At 30.9% G+C, this 14,659-nt stretch overlaps 1 protein-coding gene across 3 annotated transcripts in view; it reads right to left on the bottom strand.

Moving 5' to 3' along the window:
- The window catches only part of LOC122271730 (uncharacterized), a 97,286-nt gene that overhangs the window by 29,855 nt on the left and 52,772 nt on the right, over positions 1–14,659 (bottom strand). For all 3 annotated transcript variants that reach the window (XM_087163384.1, XM_087163386.1, XM_087163385.1), the window contains exons 8-10: positions 12,853–12,975; positions 12,614–12,745; positions 6,248–6,391 (exon numbers count right to left, since the gene is read on the bottom strand). In XM_087163384.1, the coding sequence (XP_087019510.1) occupies positions 6,248–6,391; positions 12,614–12,745; positions 12,853–12,975 (399 nt within the window). The remainder of the gene's footprint in view (positions 1–6,247; positions 6,392–12,613; positions 12,746–12,852; positions 12,976–14,659) is intronic.

Below are 14,659 nucleotides of genomic sequence, written 5' to 3'. Positions count from 1 at the left end.
GTCGTGGAGCTCATATTATGTACTAAAAACTTTTGAGTTTGTATAAATTTAAATAAAATAGCATTTTCTCTTAGTTTTCTGAATTTATTGAGTTTGTTTCAATTAATTTGCACAAGGGTGTAAGTCTACATCATAACTTAACCGCTTTCCTGATTATTCCGATTTAACTCTGATATGTATATACTATTACAAATATTTATTATTCAGAGAAAACTCGGGCAAAGCAGAATTTGTCAGTTCGTTTTGTTTTGTCACGTTCTTGCTTTGCCGCAAGCAAAGAAAAAAAATCTTTTGTGATTGGAAGTTTGCCAAGTTTTTCTTTTGAGTTTTGCTTTTGAATTCTTAGATTGTAGACGTCTTTTGTGCAATCGAATGTATAATGATTCCTGAATTTGCATAGAAAAAAGAGTAAAAAAAAATGGCTTATCACTTCACTGATGTTTGGAAGTTATCACTTTGTGCTTTCCCTTGTTTTATAAATTATCATTCAAGGATTAAAATTTAACTTTTTTCATTTGACCGAGATAATTCGGCATGGTAAACTAACGGTAAAATAAAAGTTTTTTACTGATAAGAAAAGTAAAATTTCCACTAAAAGCTTGTGCGGTATGCTTTGTTTTTTCTCCTTGTAATTATTAAAAAAATATATTAATTTTTGCATTTTTTTTTCTAAAAAATTAGTAAGGTAATTGGTAAAAATACATTTTATGACCTGAAGAAATTTTTTTCTCCATTAATAAATATAATAGCATAAAACAGTTCTCTGTTTTCGTAGATGAATTCCCATTAGTTAATAAAATGAATCTTATGAATTTCTTTTCTCACAGGAAGACCTTAATTTCCTTGACTGTCACCAAAATAAAACTCATAAAAGTTATAAAAGTTTGTTAATCATCTCTTTATCCCTAATTAGTCCAGTAATTATAACTAACTGTTTTTTTCGAAAAATATAATACCCGAGATATTTTTCACAAAAACCTTGTTATGTTATTATAAATTATACCTGAAATCTCACCAACTCTCTCTCGTACACTTCCTTCTTTCTTAAGGAAATGAGGGAATCTGAGGAGAAAGAATTTAGTTTCTTTAGCCCTATTTAGTCTAGCAATTAGGGATACCAGCTCTTTATCCCTAATAAGTCTAGTAATTATAGCCAACTGTTTTTTTTTTGAAAAAAATAATACCCGAGATATTTTTTGCAAAAACCTTTGTTATGTTATTACAAATTATACCTGAAAACTCACCAACTCACGTCCGTGCACCGCCTTTTTTTTAAGAAAATGGGGGGATCTGAGGGGGAAAAATTGAGTTTCTTTATCCCTAATTAGTCTAGCAATTAGGGATATCAGCTCTTTATCCCTAATTAGTCTAGTAATTATAACCAATTGTTTTTTTTTTCGAAAAAAAATATTCCACATATTTTTTGCGAAAAACATTGTTATGTTATTATAAAATATATCTGAAAACTCACCAACTCACATCCATGCACCTCCTTCTATTTTAAGAAAATGGGGGGATCTGAGGGGAAAAAATTGAGTTTCTTTATCCCCAATTAGTCTTGTAATTAGGGATATCAGCTCTTTATCCCTAATCAGTCTAATAATTATAACCAATAGTTTTTTTTTCGAAAAAAATAATACCCGAGATATTTTTAGCGAAAAACATTGTTATGTTTTTTTCAAATAAATTATACTTGATAACTCACCAACTTTTCTCCGTACATATCCATCTTTCTTATAGAAATTAGGTAATTTGAGGGGAGAGAAGTGGATTTCCTTTACACTGGAAAGTGAGGCATTGTTCCCGATGGTGTTTTTCTTTCATGTTTTTTTTCTTTTTAGCTAAATTGAATGGCACTAATCCAGGCCCCATTGGCGTAAAAGTTAGAAGTACAAGAAACATAATTTTGTACTTGTACCTGTATAGATATCTGATATTGCTGTCTGAACAAGTGAAATGTGCTTTCTTTTTTATATTTGCTTTCTTTTTTATATTGCTATATTTGCTTTCTTTTTTATATTGAATAAGTAGGGAATGAAACTAGAGTCAATTGTACGAACAGTTCAAAAGTTTTAAGCGTTAAGTATAAAAAGTGCCTTTTTTGACATGACTTTGTAAGCATTTTACTCTTCTATACAGGAGCTATCTGAACATGAGAGATGCATTTTCCGAAATAATTTTCTGCACTGCATTAAATTAAATAAATGTTTAGTTGATGGGATCAATAGTTTTGAAGTTACAGAACTTTTCTTCACAATAATTTCCATTTATAAATGCTATTTTTCATACCAAAACAAACTCATCTCAACTTTTGAAATAGCTTATTAGAATTATATTTGTACTTTCCTTACAAACGAAAAAGGTGTTTTTGAGATTGACATTTGTGAAAAATACATCTGAGGTACAAATTGATGATAAAATGTTTTGCACCGAAAATAATCTTAATAAACTTCAATTTCAACCTTACTTACACCTCAGAAAATCAACCTCATATATGACTCTGAAATAATTTTAGTTAAGATTGGGTGAAATTATTTACATCTCAAATATACTTTCTTTCTTGAAGCGTAGAAAAATAAACCATGTACCTCAACAACAAACTCTCTTAGCTGGTTGCTCTAATATAGATTTCCATCAACTTCACAACTACTTCAAGTGTGAATAAAATACTCCATACGCATTGATTATACAGCTTGTCAAGTTGATCTTTTAAACTTGCTTTTAAAATTGACTTCAAATAAACTACAAATCTCCCTTTGCACGTCAAAGCAACCTCAAAAACAGCTTAAATTTCTGCAAGGGATTAAATATCAAATCCAAGAAAAAATTATAAATAATTGGTTTTTTAAATTAAAGAAGTTTCTTAATGAATAGTTGTTTCTCTTAGAGGTGAACCGTGTTCGGAATATTTTGCCTTTAACGTGGAAAAAGACACATTTGATTTTTAACCATAAATTATTAAATTTCAAAATATTATAATTTTCCTTTAATTTATATATATATATATATATATATATATATATATATATATATATATATATATATATATATATATATATATATATATATATATATATATATATATTATAAATAATATAATATATATATATATATATATTTATATATTTAATATTTTATTTGAATAATTTTTCTTCTTCCCTATTAATTCGTCTTTATTACTACCCATGTTTTCTCTATAGTTTTAACTTATCATATAAGTTCTATACGCTTACAGCTCATGAGCAATAAATAAAACTTATTAATTTTCATAATTTTCTTCGTTTTTCTCCAAGTCTGTTTTGTCTTTATTATATATATATATATATATATATATATATATATATATATATATATAATATATATATATATATATATATATATATATATGAAATCCTGACTGTGTTCAGTCAGCATGCTGGATATAGGGGAGATCTCAGTATTTGGCCCGAAGGGCCACCAACCGATTCATCGATACTGTTGGTCATATAACTAGGGAGTCATAAAAACTAATAAGTTCTGTAATGTTGAAAAAAGTTCAAGTCCTTGATGGTATTCGGCATGAGATGAAATGTTGAACATCATTCTGAAGGGGATATCCCCTTGAGTAAGGATTGTAGTAAGCTGAGCACTTCTTGATTTTTCAGCAACTCCTGCAGTTTTCTCATTAGTGAGACTAGTCCTTGGTCGTTTCTATTTTCGATTGGGTCGGGCCTTGCACCCAGTGAAATTTTCAGTCTTCATCAGGGCTGAAAGCCCATATATATCGAGACGGAAAAGAGTAAAAACTGGTTACTAATAAATTTCCTTTTTTGGTTTTTTTCCGAGAATAATAAAAATCTATAACTATCAATTGTTTTTAAGGGATACAATTTTTATATCGGATTGCTTCATCGAAGGGAAAAATTCCGTTACAGTGAAATGTTATTGTTGAGAATAGATTAACTCCTCCTGAATATTATCTAATATTGAAATAGTTCTTCTACCAGTATTTTCTCTTTTTCCGTCCCGATTTCAGGCCTGGTCAGCATGTGCAGAAATAAAATAATGAGTACAAAATTGCAAATCTCAAAAATGTTTCAATCTTGTAATTTATGAGTGTAAGGAAATGAGAGCATAGCTCCCAACTTTATAGGACGGTCCATAAATGATGTCCCACTTTTTCTCAATATTTTTTACTTCTATTTCTCTTTTGTCTATTCCTCTTTCTATTTCTCTTTTGGTGTGAAAACGAGACGGAAAAGAGTAAAGACTGTTAGTAAAACCATTTCAGTTATAGCTAGTTTTTGGGAGGAGTTTACTTATCCTTTTTTTAACCCTTTTGCACCGGACGGGACATGTGCTGTCCCAGTCTGGTAAATTTTTGATATTACGGCTGGGACAACATATGTCCCAGTTACTGAAAAATATCTAGGACAGAAAATAACGCCCACTTAGGTCTCCAAACCGATTTCCAACCGACTTGCTCCCGACAGCGAATAAATATTTTCGAGTGGTAGTTTATAAATTGGGATTTTTGTTTTAATAATTTCAATTTATTAGGTTTTTAGCCACCACTATTTCTAAATAATTCGAAGGATTATTCGAAGGCTCCTTCCTCTGATGAAGGGTCGAAATGAGTCGAAAGAGAATTTACCCTGATAACAAGTTGAGACAGCTCGCTTACATTAGAGAGTCATCTGAAACTGAAGAGGAGATCGACAATGAAGTCGTTTCATCCAATCACAATGATTTGTTTGATGATGAAGTTGTGCTCCAGAACCAGAATCCACCATCATTTTCATGGTCCCGTCCAACTAACTTTACACCACGAATGCCACTAGTTACTTACATCAAGGATCAAACAAATTTCTATATTGGCAACGAAACCACCGAAGTGAATTCTTTCTTCAAGATCTTTTCCAAAAGCTTATTCATTTACATTTCCCAATGTACGAACGAAAGTATAGAAATGGAAAGAAAGAACATTTGGGAATGCGAGCAAGGAAATCAATAAGCAAAGGCCCTCTTCCTCCAAAATTATATCATCATCATCAACAGCAGCGAGACTTTTCAATGTTGGAAACCACTTCCCAATTGAGGGAAAAACGCGCAGAAGATAAAGATGTGCATGGTGCACAAAAAGGAAGAAAGAGGCACACTCGGAAATAGTGTGCACCACTTGCAACGTAGCACTGTGCAAGAATTGTTTCCAGTCCTACTACACCCTCAAAAAACCAAGACTTTAGATACTGTTGTTCCTCCACTATTTTAAATTTTTTACCTTTCTTATTTTATAACAATTAATTTCGAAAAGTGTTTATAAATAAATATGTTAATAAAAATATTAACGCAAATGTACATGAAAATGTTAATAGAAAAAAAGCGTTGCCTAAAATAATCATCTAAATTTTAAGAAACTGTCAATAAAAATGAGTTATTGACTCTAGAATTCCGGCCGGGACAAATCCTGTCCCGGGAATTAGATGCTTTGGGCTTACGGTGGGACATATGCTGTCCCATCAATGAAGCTTGTGAAATAATTGTTATTGATGGTGCGCTGCTATGAGGACGTTTAAGCGTCTCCAAGATCTTCAACCTTTTAGGCATAAAAGTTATGTTATCTAATAATCGCTTGAAGGAGAAATAACTGATCCCGGCAATGTGCTCACTTTGATTTTTCGCCGTATTGAAAGGGTTAAACTATTTAACAATATATACTTTATCTTGGAAAAGGAGAAGTTACATATAAATGTTTAAATTATAAACGAAATCTTGATAATTACAAATATTTTATTTTTCTCGAAAAAAAGCTAGAATGAAATGTTTTTCGCACCAGTTTTTGTTCTTTTCCGTCTTGCTATAAATACCAATGCTAATTATATTTTGCTCAAACCTCACATTCTGAAAATTATGAACACTTTTTAGATCGCGTTTTAAATTACAGTTTTAAACTCAAGCATAGCGCTTCAGTGAATTTTGTTAGCATAGTAGTAATGATAATAGGTAAAATGCATATTTTGATCTGAAAAATATTTCATTTGGAGATTTCAAATATTTTAATTATGACTAAATGTGCAATGTCATACATCTTGTCACCCCGTTTCTCCACTTTGTCACAAACTGTCACTATTTCCAGAAAAAACCTCCCATCCTAACAAGGTATAATGCGCAAACGGCTCCTAAACATATTATTTTGAAATCCAAACAAAAATCTTAATCTGAAAACGATTTTTTACCTTGTCATAATAGAATGTGGAAGGAAACTTACCTTCGCATTGGCCATTTGTATCAAATCTCTGACTTTCTCGACATCGGCATTTATAACCATTTTCAGAATCGAAATCTTCGAAACAGAGTGCGTTCTTTCCAGCGCAATCTTTATTACCTCCTGCTTCAGAACACATCAGTTTCCCTAATGGTTTAAAGGAATTACATGAAATTAATTCTTTTAAGAAATTTCCAGTTTTAGCTTCCATTTCTGTTTCATAAAGTGTTTTAATCAGGAAAATATAGCACTTAATATGCACTCGAAGTCTTTTTAAAAGTTAAAAAAAAAAAAATGGAATCAACCAGTAACATTTTGAAAGAGTTCTCACGAACTTACCTCATAAAACCCTGAGATCACTGTGTTCACAGCATATATACAATCTAAACGTAGACTTTTTCGATAAAGCCATAGAATGTAAAACAGCAAATTTTAATGAAATCTTTAAATTTGAAAATTATATCAAAGATAAAAACTACAGACCAATAGCTGCACATTTCACCTCCGACGCCTCATATCATAACTATCAAAACAAATAATTTCATCAACCTTTCTGAAAATATCGTTTACTCATGCTGATACAATTCGGAACAACTCCAAAATCAAACAAACACAATTATAGTGCAAGCTGCTCATTTTATTTTTTTACTCCTTTTTAGTTATTCAAGCAAAGTGCTTGAAACATTCATAAAAGCAATTCCACTTCCTGCTTACCTCAATGCTCAACCAAAACAGTGTTAAAATTCTAGATGAATGGGCAGGTGCCCAATAAAATCAAAACACTAGGACTAGGAGATCACTGTGTAATTTAGTAGTGGGTAATTTACAGGCGACAGTGGTGACTAACAGTCACCTCTCGAGGGGAAAGGGTTAGTTATTTTAAGAAGTTTACTGTTTTAGCTTCCATTTCTGTTTTATAAAACGTTTTAATCAGGAAAATAGAGCGCTTAAAAATATTCTCAGCGACATTTGTATTATTTAAATCACTTCTTGCATAATACGTTATAATAATATGCAAACGTTACAGAAATATTTAGGGGTAATCAACTACTTAACACATTTGGGGCTCGAAAAAAAGTATTCTTGATGCAGATTGTACTTACTAAAATATTTCTTGATAATAAAAATAAATTGCATTTGAGGTTTTTATGAAGTAAAAAAAGGGTCGCAAACTCTAAGAGTTTACAAGACAAAATACACAATTTATATAATTACCATGTGACGCCTAGAGGACAAATTAAATGGATTGGTTACTAAACATTAGAGGGTAAAAGTTTTAGTAACTAAACTAGTAAATAATTTATGTTGTCGGTGAGGGGACTTTGAGGGCAAAGTGTTGCTGATTATACAAAGTGATATTTTTCTATTTTTTCAAAAAAATAAAATCCTGACTGATATCAACCTTTTGCGCTTTTTAAAATTAATTTTTCTTTTTGAAGTAAAATGCCCCTTTTTCTTCTTTTTAAGAAATAAAATTTCTGCTGAACTTTAATTTCGGCAAAATAATTTAATTTTACAATTCAATAAAACATATTTTTTAGAACATTGCCAGTCGACTTTGGTGAAGAATTTAGAAACCTTTCAAAATTGTCTTGTACTACTAACTATAAAGATAATCAAGTCAAATGTACAGCACAACTCTTTCTTCTAACTATTTTACTTCTTTAACCCTTTTTCTTGCCCTTACCCCATAATTAGTTTTAAACAAATATTAACCAAATTTTTTCACCGACTCGCTGTTACCCATATGGAGGTACTTTGATTTCAATTTTAACTATTTTCAAGAGATGTCTGCGATATTATCAATGTTCTTTATTAATTTTAGTAATAATTTAAAATCTATCTGGCAGCCATTAAATCACGCAAAGCTCCGAAAGTATTAGTTCCAAACGTTTCAGCACAGCAGGCAGCAGAAGCATTAAAATTAATTCCATCTCTGCCATGAGATAAGATAGAAAACTAATCCCAATGCTTCCCTACATGCTGTGCTACTTCCTCAACACCTCTCTTGTGTATCGTATCGTTATAATCCATCTCTCTCTCTCTCTCTCTCTCTCTCTATATATATATATATATATATATATATATATATATATATATATATATATATATATATATATATATATATATATATATATATATATATATATATATATGCACCGCTATTTCTAAACAATATTTCCAAACTTATACAATTCACCACTTTTATCAGATATGTCATTCACCGTTCAAGTCAATATATACTTCAAATCATGTTCATATTCTTGTAAGTGTTATCACAATGTCACAAAAACAAAATGTTTTATTCACTGTATGATTTTCATGATGTATGGGGTAGGGGCTGCTTTTAAAAAACTAGCAAAATCAGTCGAATATTTGCACATCTAGTATGTAGTTATTTACCGTTTAGCCAGACGGGAAAGCCAAGTAAAATTAGCTTGGCATTCAACGTGTTAAAGGGGTCCAAACTTTGGAGCGCTCTCCTGCACAAACTATTGGGACTATATTTCCAGGATTGCGGATACCCCCTATATTTATGGGGTTCAGAAAACCGAAAGGTATACGGAGATTCCAAACTTGCTCCACCTAATCTGAAAATTATTCCTAGGGAAAGCAAAATTTATAAATTATTATTTCAGTTTAAGATTTTTGTTTAAATAAATTAGATCCAAAGTTGCTTTTCTGTGGCTCTACTGATAAATAATTCTAATTTATATGTAAAATTCTATTTCCTTTCTGCAACGTGATGAGGCTAAAGTGTTTGCACAAAAGTTTTTGTGCACACTTATAGTTTTTTAAATAAAGTAGGGCCACTAGCATCCTTGAGTAGATATTTAACGATTTATCTAATGCAGGCCTGCCAATTTCTACACTTTTTGCAAAAAATTTTATTGAGTGATAGACATTTAAAAGCCAAAGCTTTCAGACCCATAGCTTGTGTATCGTATAGTTAAAATCCATCCATCCATCTATATACATATACAGACATCTATATATCTATACATCTATGTATATACATATTTACAAATCATCTATCAATCTCTATACACATTTCGTAACTTAAAATATCATCTGCACCAATTAATTAGTATATTTGAGGTCACAAAACTCAAACCATTAAGATTGAATCCCAGAACGTGAAGATCCAACCATTAGATTATATGTTATTGAGTGTAATCAGTTTTTTATTTCGTGCTTCGTACATCGAAAAATATCAGTTTTAGCATCTATATTATATAAAACGCTTATACGTACGTATGTATCAATAAAACCGATGATATTTCTTTTCTCGCGCTGGCAACAGCTTTCATTTTTAATTGATTGGATTCGGCGCGCAAGAGCACGTAGTGAGCATCATATGGCTAATCCATGTAATATAAAACGCTAATACGTTTTAATTGATGGGGTTCGGCGCGCAAGAGCACGTAGTGAGCATCATATGTCTAATCGGGTGAATTCTCACCGAATTATCAAAAAAATTCTCACAAAATTATCTTCATCGAAGCCAATGCTTTACATCCGGCGTTCAGTACTATTTCATATTGTCTTACAACGCATGGTTTGAGCCCTCTGGTGGGAAAGACTTTAAAACAAAACTTACAACAGTTACTTTTCTCAACAACTGAAATTTAGAATAGTGTGATTAAGAAAAATATGTGAACTGTTTGCATTTTCAAACTAATATTGAAATGCACAGGTTTAGAATTTTCTACAGTGAGAAGTTTTCGGAACTTCAGTGTTCAAAAAAGTATACAAAAGCTAGACGTTAAGAACGTATCCAATGAGCGAGCAAAGCGAGCATCGGATTGCGAAGCTGTCCGAAATGAACTGCGAAAGCAGTTCCGAGGGCTGGCGAGCGCTAGCGAGCAGGGGGCGAAGCCTCCTAGTTATTGATAAATGGGTAATTCTTTGGAAACATGACAAAACGGACCAAAAAATTTCTTCAAATTTAAAGTTTTCAAAACGATCAAAAATTTTTTTTTGTATAAATCGTTAGTTACATTTATTAATATCTTACAGGCAGCAGTGTAGTTTATTGACATTTGCTCGAGAAAAAAATAAAATAGAAATTCATCAAATCTTGAATGCCAGGAAAATGACATATTTGCTTAGTAGTTTAAAAAACAGTAATTTAAAGCTAATAGTAAGTAACTAAACTTAGCCTTTATGTTAACAAACACAGTTTAGAGCAAGCTGCTCAATTTATTTTTGATTCCTTTTTAGTTATTCAAGCAAAGACCTTGAAACATTCATAAAAGCAACTCCATTGCCTGCTTACCTCATTGCTCAACCAAAACTGTTCAAAAATTCAAGATGAATGGGATAGGGGCCGCTTCGCGGCCCAGGTGCCCAGTAAAATCTAAACACTAGGACTAGCCTTTATGTTAGCTGGACCATAAATTGCTTAAATTAATTCTTTTATCCACTGTAGAAAGAATCAAAAATGTTTTTGTTGCTGATATGCACAGAATAAAATTGTGCATAATAATCAATCATTAAATAAATAAATAACTTTGATTACATTCAAGAATGTTAAAATCATACATAAACTTGGTATCAGGTTAATATTTGCTTTCCCTCTTTACAGTATGCATTTTAAAAAAAATTCTGGTAATACTTCATTGTCCTGGCATTCATAAGCCAGGAAAATGACAAATTTGCCATTTTATAGCATTTAACTTTAATCTATCAGTTTGGCCTAAGACGTTTACATCCCGCAGAAAACAACAGGATTTCTTAAAATAACTCAGATAAATCTATGTAGTTTATGTTATTAATGATTTCTAGAAGACAGGAGAATGACAGCATAAAAACCTACTCACCTTGAAAAATTTTTTGAAATAGATTTTGAAACAGAAAGTTGGTTCTTTATTTATGAAACAAGACATGTTCAGATAGGAAGGTATTTAATCAATCTGTTAACCCGTATTGTCCCGATATTATATATTGAAATCATAAAAAAAGTGGTTTTATGGAAAAAGTGGTATATTGGTAAAGTGGTAAATTAATTGGTTTTCCTACTGTTAGGGCATGCAAAAGTCATTGATAGATCAAAAGGTATTTGCTCCTTATAATTCAGGATCTAATCAGAAATAACTAAATCATTCTGGTATCTGAGAATCTTTTAATTCACCCAGATAAATGAAAGTGCTGAAAAAAGTTTCCCACAACAATGAATGTCTTTGAAAAAATGAACTGTCCTAAATATATGATACGCTGGGCGTTAATCGGTTAAGATAAGATATTGATTGCTGGCGCTATCTATTTTGGTTATAAATCACTAAATAAAAGTAGCCTGGAAAATGACAGATTTTCATTTGACAAACGAATTATCGACAGAAAAAATTATTCTAAGAGAAGTTTTATTAAATAATACCCTCTGCGTATATTCTAGAAATGCTTACAACTGTTGAGATAAAAAGAATTAGATATTGAAAAAGTATATGAGACGTTTTGAATCTAGTTATTATTGAAAATATTGTTTGTGACAGACCAGAAACATGACATTTTGAAATTAAATTAAATTTTTTAACTTTACAAAACAGTCAATGTTAATGCAAAGTCATTTTAAAATGTTAACAGCGATGCTATTCATAATTTTTTTTTAAAAGTACTTTTATTAGTATAGTATTAGATCTTAGAGCAAGGGACTGTGAATTGTCATATTTCGTGAGAATCACCCATATGCCTTACCGATTCCTCTTAAGTTACTGTCAAAGAAACACGATGTCCACTTGCATTGGTTTCCATCTCATGTGACCGTACATGGTAATGCAGTGGAGGCCAGAAAGAGTTATGAGTGAGTCATGACTACCAAATTCTCGCTCACTTTTCAAGAAACGCATATCGATGTAAAATTGTGCCTAATTCATTGTCGTAAGCATGTCATTAGGTTTGAAAGATATGCTGAATATTTAAAAAAAATATTTTGATATACAAATTTCTGTTTAACTGAGTTCAAAATTTTGAGGTAGCAATTCGAATTCGTAAAATTTGGAGTAAGTCAGGTGTGAAATTGACTAATGTTCAGTTATCTATTGTTAGATAGGAAGGAAGGAATAGGAAGGTTAGATAGGATTACCTGTTTTGTACTCAGCCTTGTTTTGGTTACATCTTCTAAACCATAATTGTATTCAATTCATCTCTATAAATAAGTTATATAAAGTTCTTAAGTTCATAAAGTTTTTCCTATAAATTACTCTCCGCAAAATTATTGACCTATGTTATTTTATTTCCTTATATGATAGATAATATTTACACATTTAAATAATTTAAATTTCGAATACGAAATACAGCTATGAAGATTTAATTTAAAATAAAAATGTGTTTCAGAGTTTTTTTTAAACCTGATATTTATCTCCATCTTACTTCGACATGTTACTTCATCATTGTTGTAAGCATACTTCCCTTCACACTTGCATTTGAATCCCAGTTTAGCATCCGCTATACATTGATCATTGGGACATAAACCAAGAGGCAAAGTTTTCGCAGTACATCGATCTACAAAATAATATTAAACATTATTTTATTATAAACAATTGTTTTCCAAATAATTTATATTGTAGAGTAAATGAGTGATAATATTATTACTCTCATTTTAACCTTACCAACACACGTAAGTCCACTTGAAGCGTAGGTAGGGGGGCAAAGACATCTCTCAGACTTATTCACTTTTAAACAGGTTCCTGCACCGCAATCCTTCTCGCATTTCTGTGATTCATCAGTGAGTTCTGAAATGAAGACAAATATACTGAAAAAATGCTTGGACCTTAATTACAGACTACATTATCACATTCGCCACCTCGCCAAATGCGATAAAATTGTAAATTTGGCGAATAAAATTGTGTTTTGGTGAAAATATTGGCGAATGATTTTTTTCTACTAGAAAGAAAAATATATATATTTGACTAGATGCTCAAAATTACGTCAAAATAATGGTTTTTAAACAAATCAGCATTTTTTATTCGATTAACAGTAATATTCTGTAGATGCACCGTATAACAAATTAGATTACAGTCCAAATAATACAAGCCTGAAACAAACTACCGTAAAATAGTTTTCTATGGCGAAAAAATTAAGCGTAAAAAATTGTTAAGATTTGCATCTGACGAAAACTTTCTAAAATTGGCAAAGACTTTTGATATTTGGCTAATTTACTGACTAATATTTTGAAATTCTTAGTTGAGCCCTGCTTTTATCAATAATATATTCAAGGTGGCCGCAACTTGGAAATACTCAGAAAAGTGACAGAGATATCTCATAAAGCTGGGAGAAATTTTAAAAGTTTAAATTGTAATTTCCCTTTGGGAATTCAATTAGCTTGTGCCAATGTGAAGTATTTATCTATGTACCAGCCTCAGGATGGATCTTTATCAAATTCTTCTGTAGGAACTGATGAAACTTCGGAGCAAAGCCTCGGAACAAAGTTATAATAAAAGTTCAGTTATCACAGCAGAGCTGCGATAGTCTTGCAAGGAAGTTCTTGAGTGAAGTTAGGCATGAACGCTAGATTTAAAATAATGGCACTAGCTCTTTGTTTTGAAAAAGCTGTTGCATCTCTTTGAAAATTTTTATTAGTCTTTTGGATGTTTGACCGTGTTCTTTCGCTGCCTTTTCTTTCGGGGTCGCTTACTGCACCTAGTGAAGCAGGATAGGTATTCTGCAGAGGACGCATATGGTTTCATCAAATGGCTTTGTACATGTGTAGGAAAAATGTGCCGAGCACATTTCCTGCAGGTAAGGCCCTAGTGAAGAATAGTTTTTTTGAGTGGGCACAGTTGAATTGGTATTTTTAACTGATAGATATATTTCCTTTATTTACAAATACATTTCGGTAGATAGAAATTGTTAAAATCAAATTCTTTTACTCAAACTTGCATACTCCTGTTTTTTAATTTTAATAGTAGTGGTCGCCATGTGTAAGATACAACAATGCATTACTTTCAATATATTACTCTGAAAAAATCTTTATGATTTATTATTCTTAAGGAATAACATCGGTACATATGAGTTTGAAGGACCATGGACGAGAGCCCTGCTTTTCCAAATGTCGCCGACATAAACATCAGTCCTTATAACCAAATTTCAATATCGCGATATATTGTTAAAAAATAATGGTATTTAAAAATATAACGTTATATTTTCCAATGTAACTAATTTATATATATATATATATATATATATATATATATATATATATATATATATATATATATATATATATATATATATATATATATATATATATATATATATATATATATATATATATATATATATATATATATATATATATATATATATATATATATATATATAGATATAGATAGATATGTACAGGGCTGCCAACTTTCTGCGATTTTTGTAAAATCTTTTTTCAGCGGTAGCAAAGAGTTAAAGAGTTTTATTGTATGA

The sequence above is a fragment of the Parasteatoda tepidariorum genome, chromosome 5 (assembly GCF_982258835.1).
Source record: "Parasteatoda tepidariorum strain Cologne lab strain chromosome 5, Ptep-v5.0, whole genome shotgun sequence".
NCBI lineage: Eukaryota > Metazoa > Arthropoda > Arachnida > Araneae > Theridiidae > Parasteatoda > Parasteatoda tepidariorum.
Note: the sequence above shows the minus strand (reverse complement) of the source record. Positions and strands in the feature narration are given on the sequence as shown.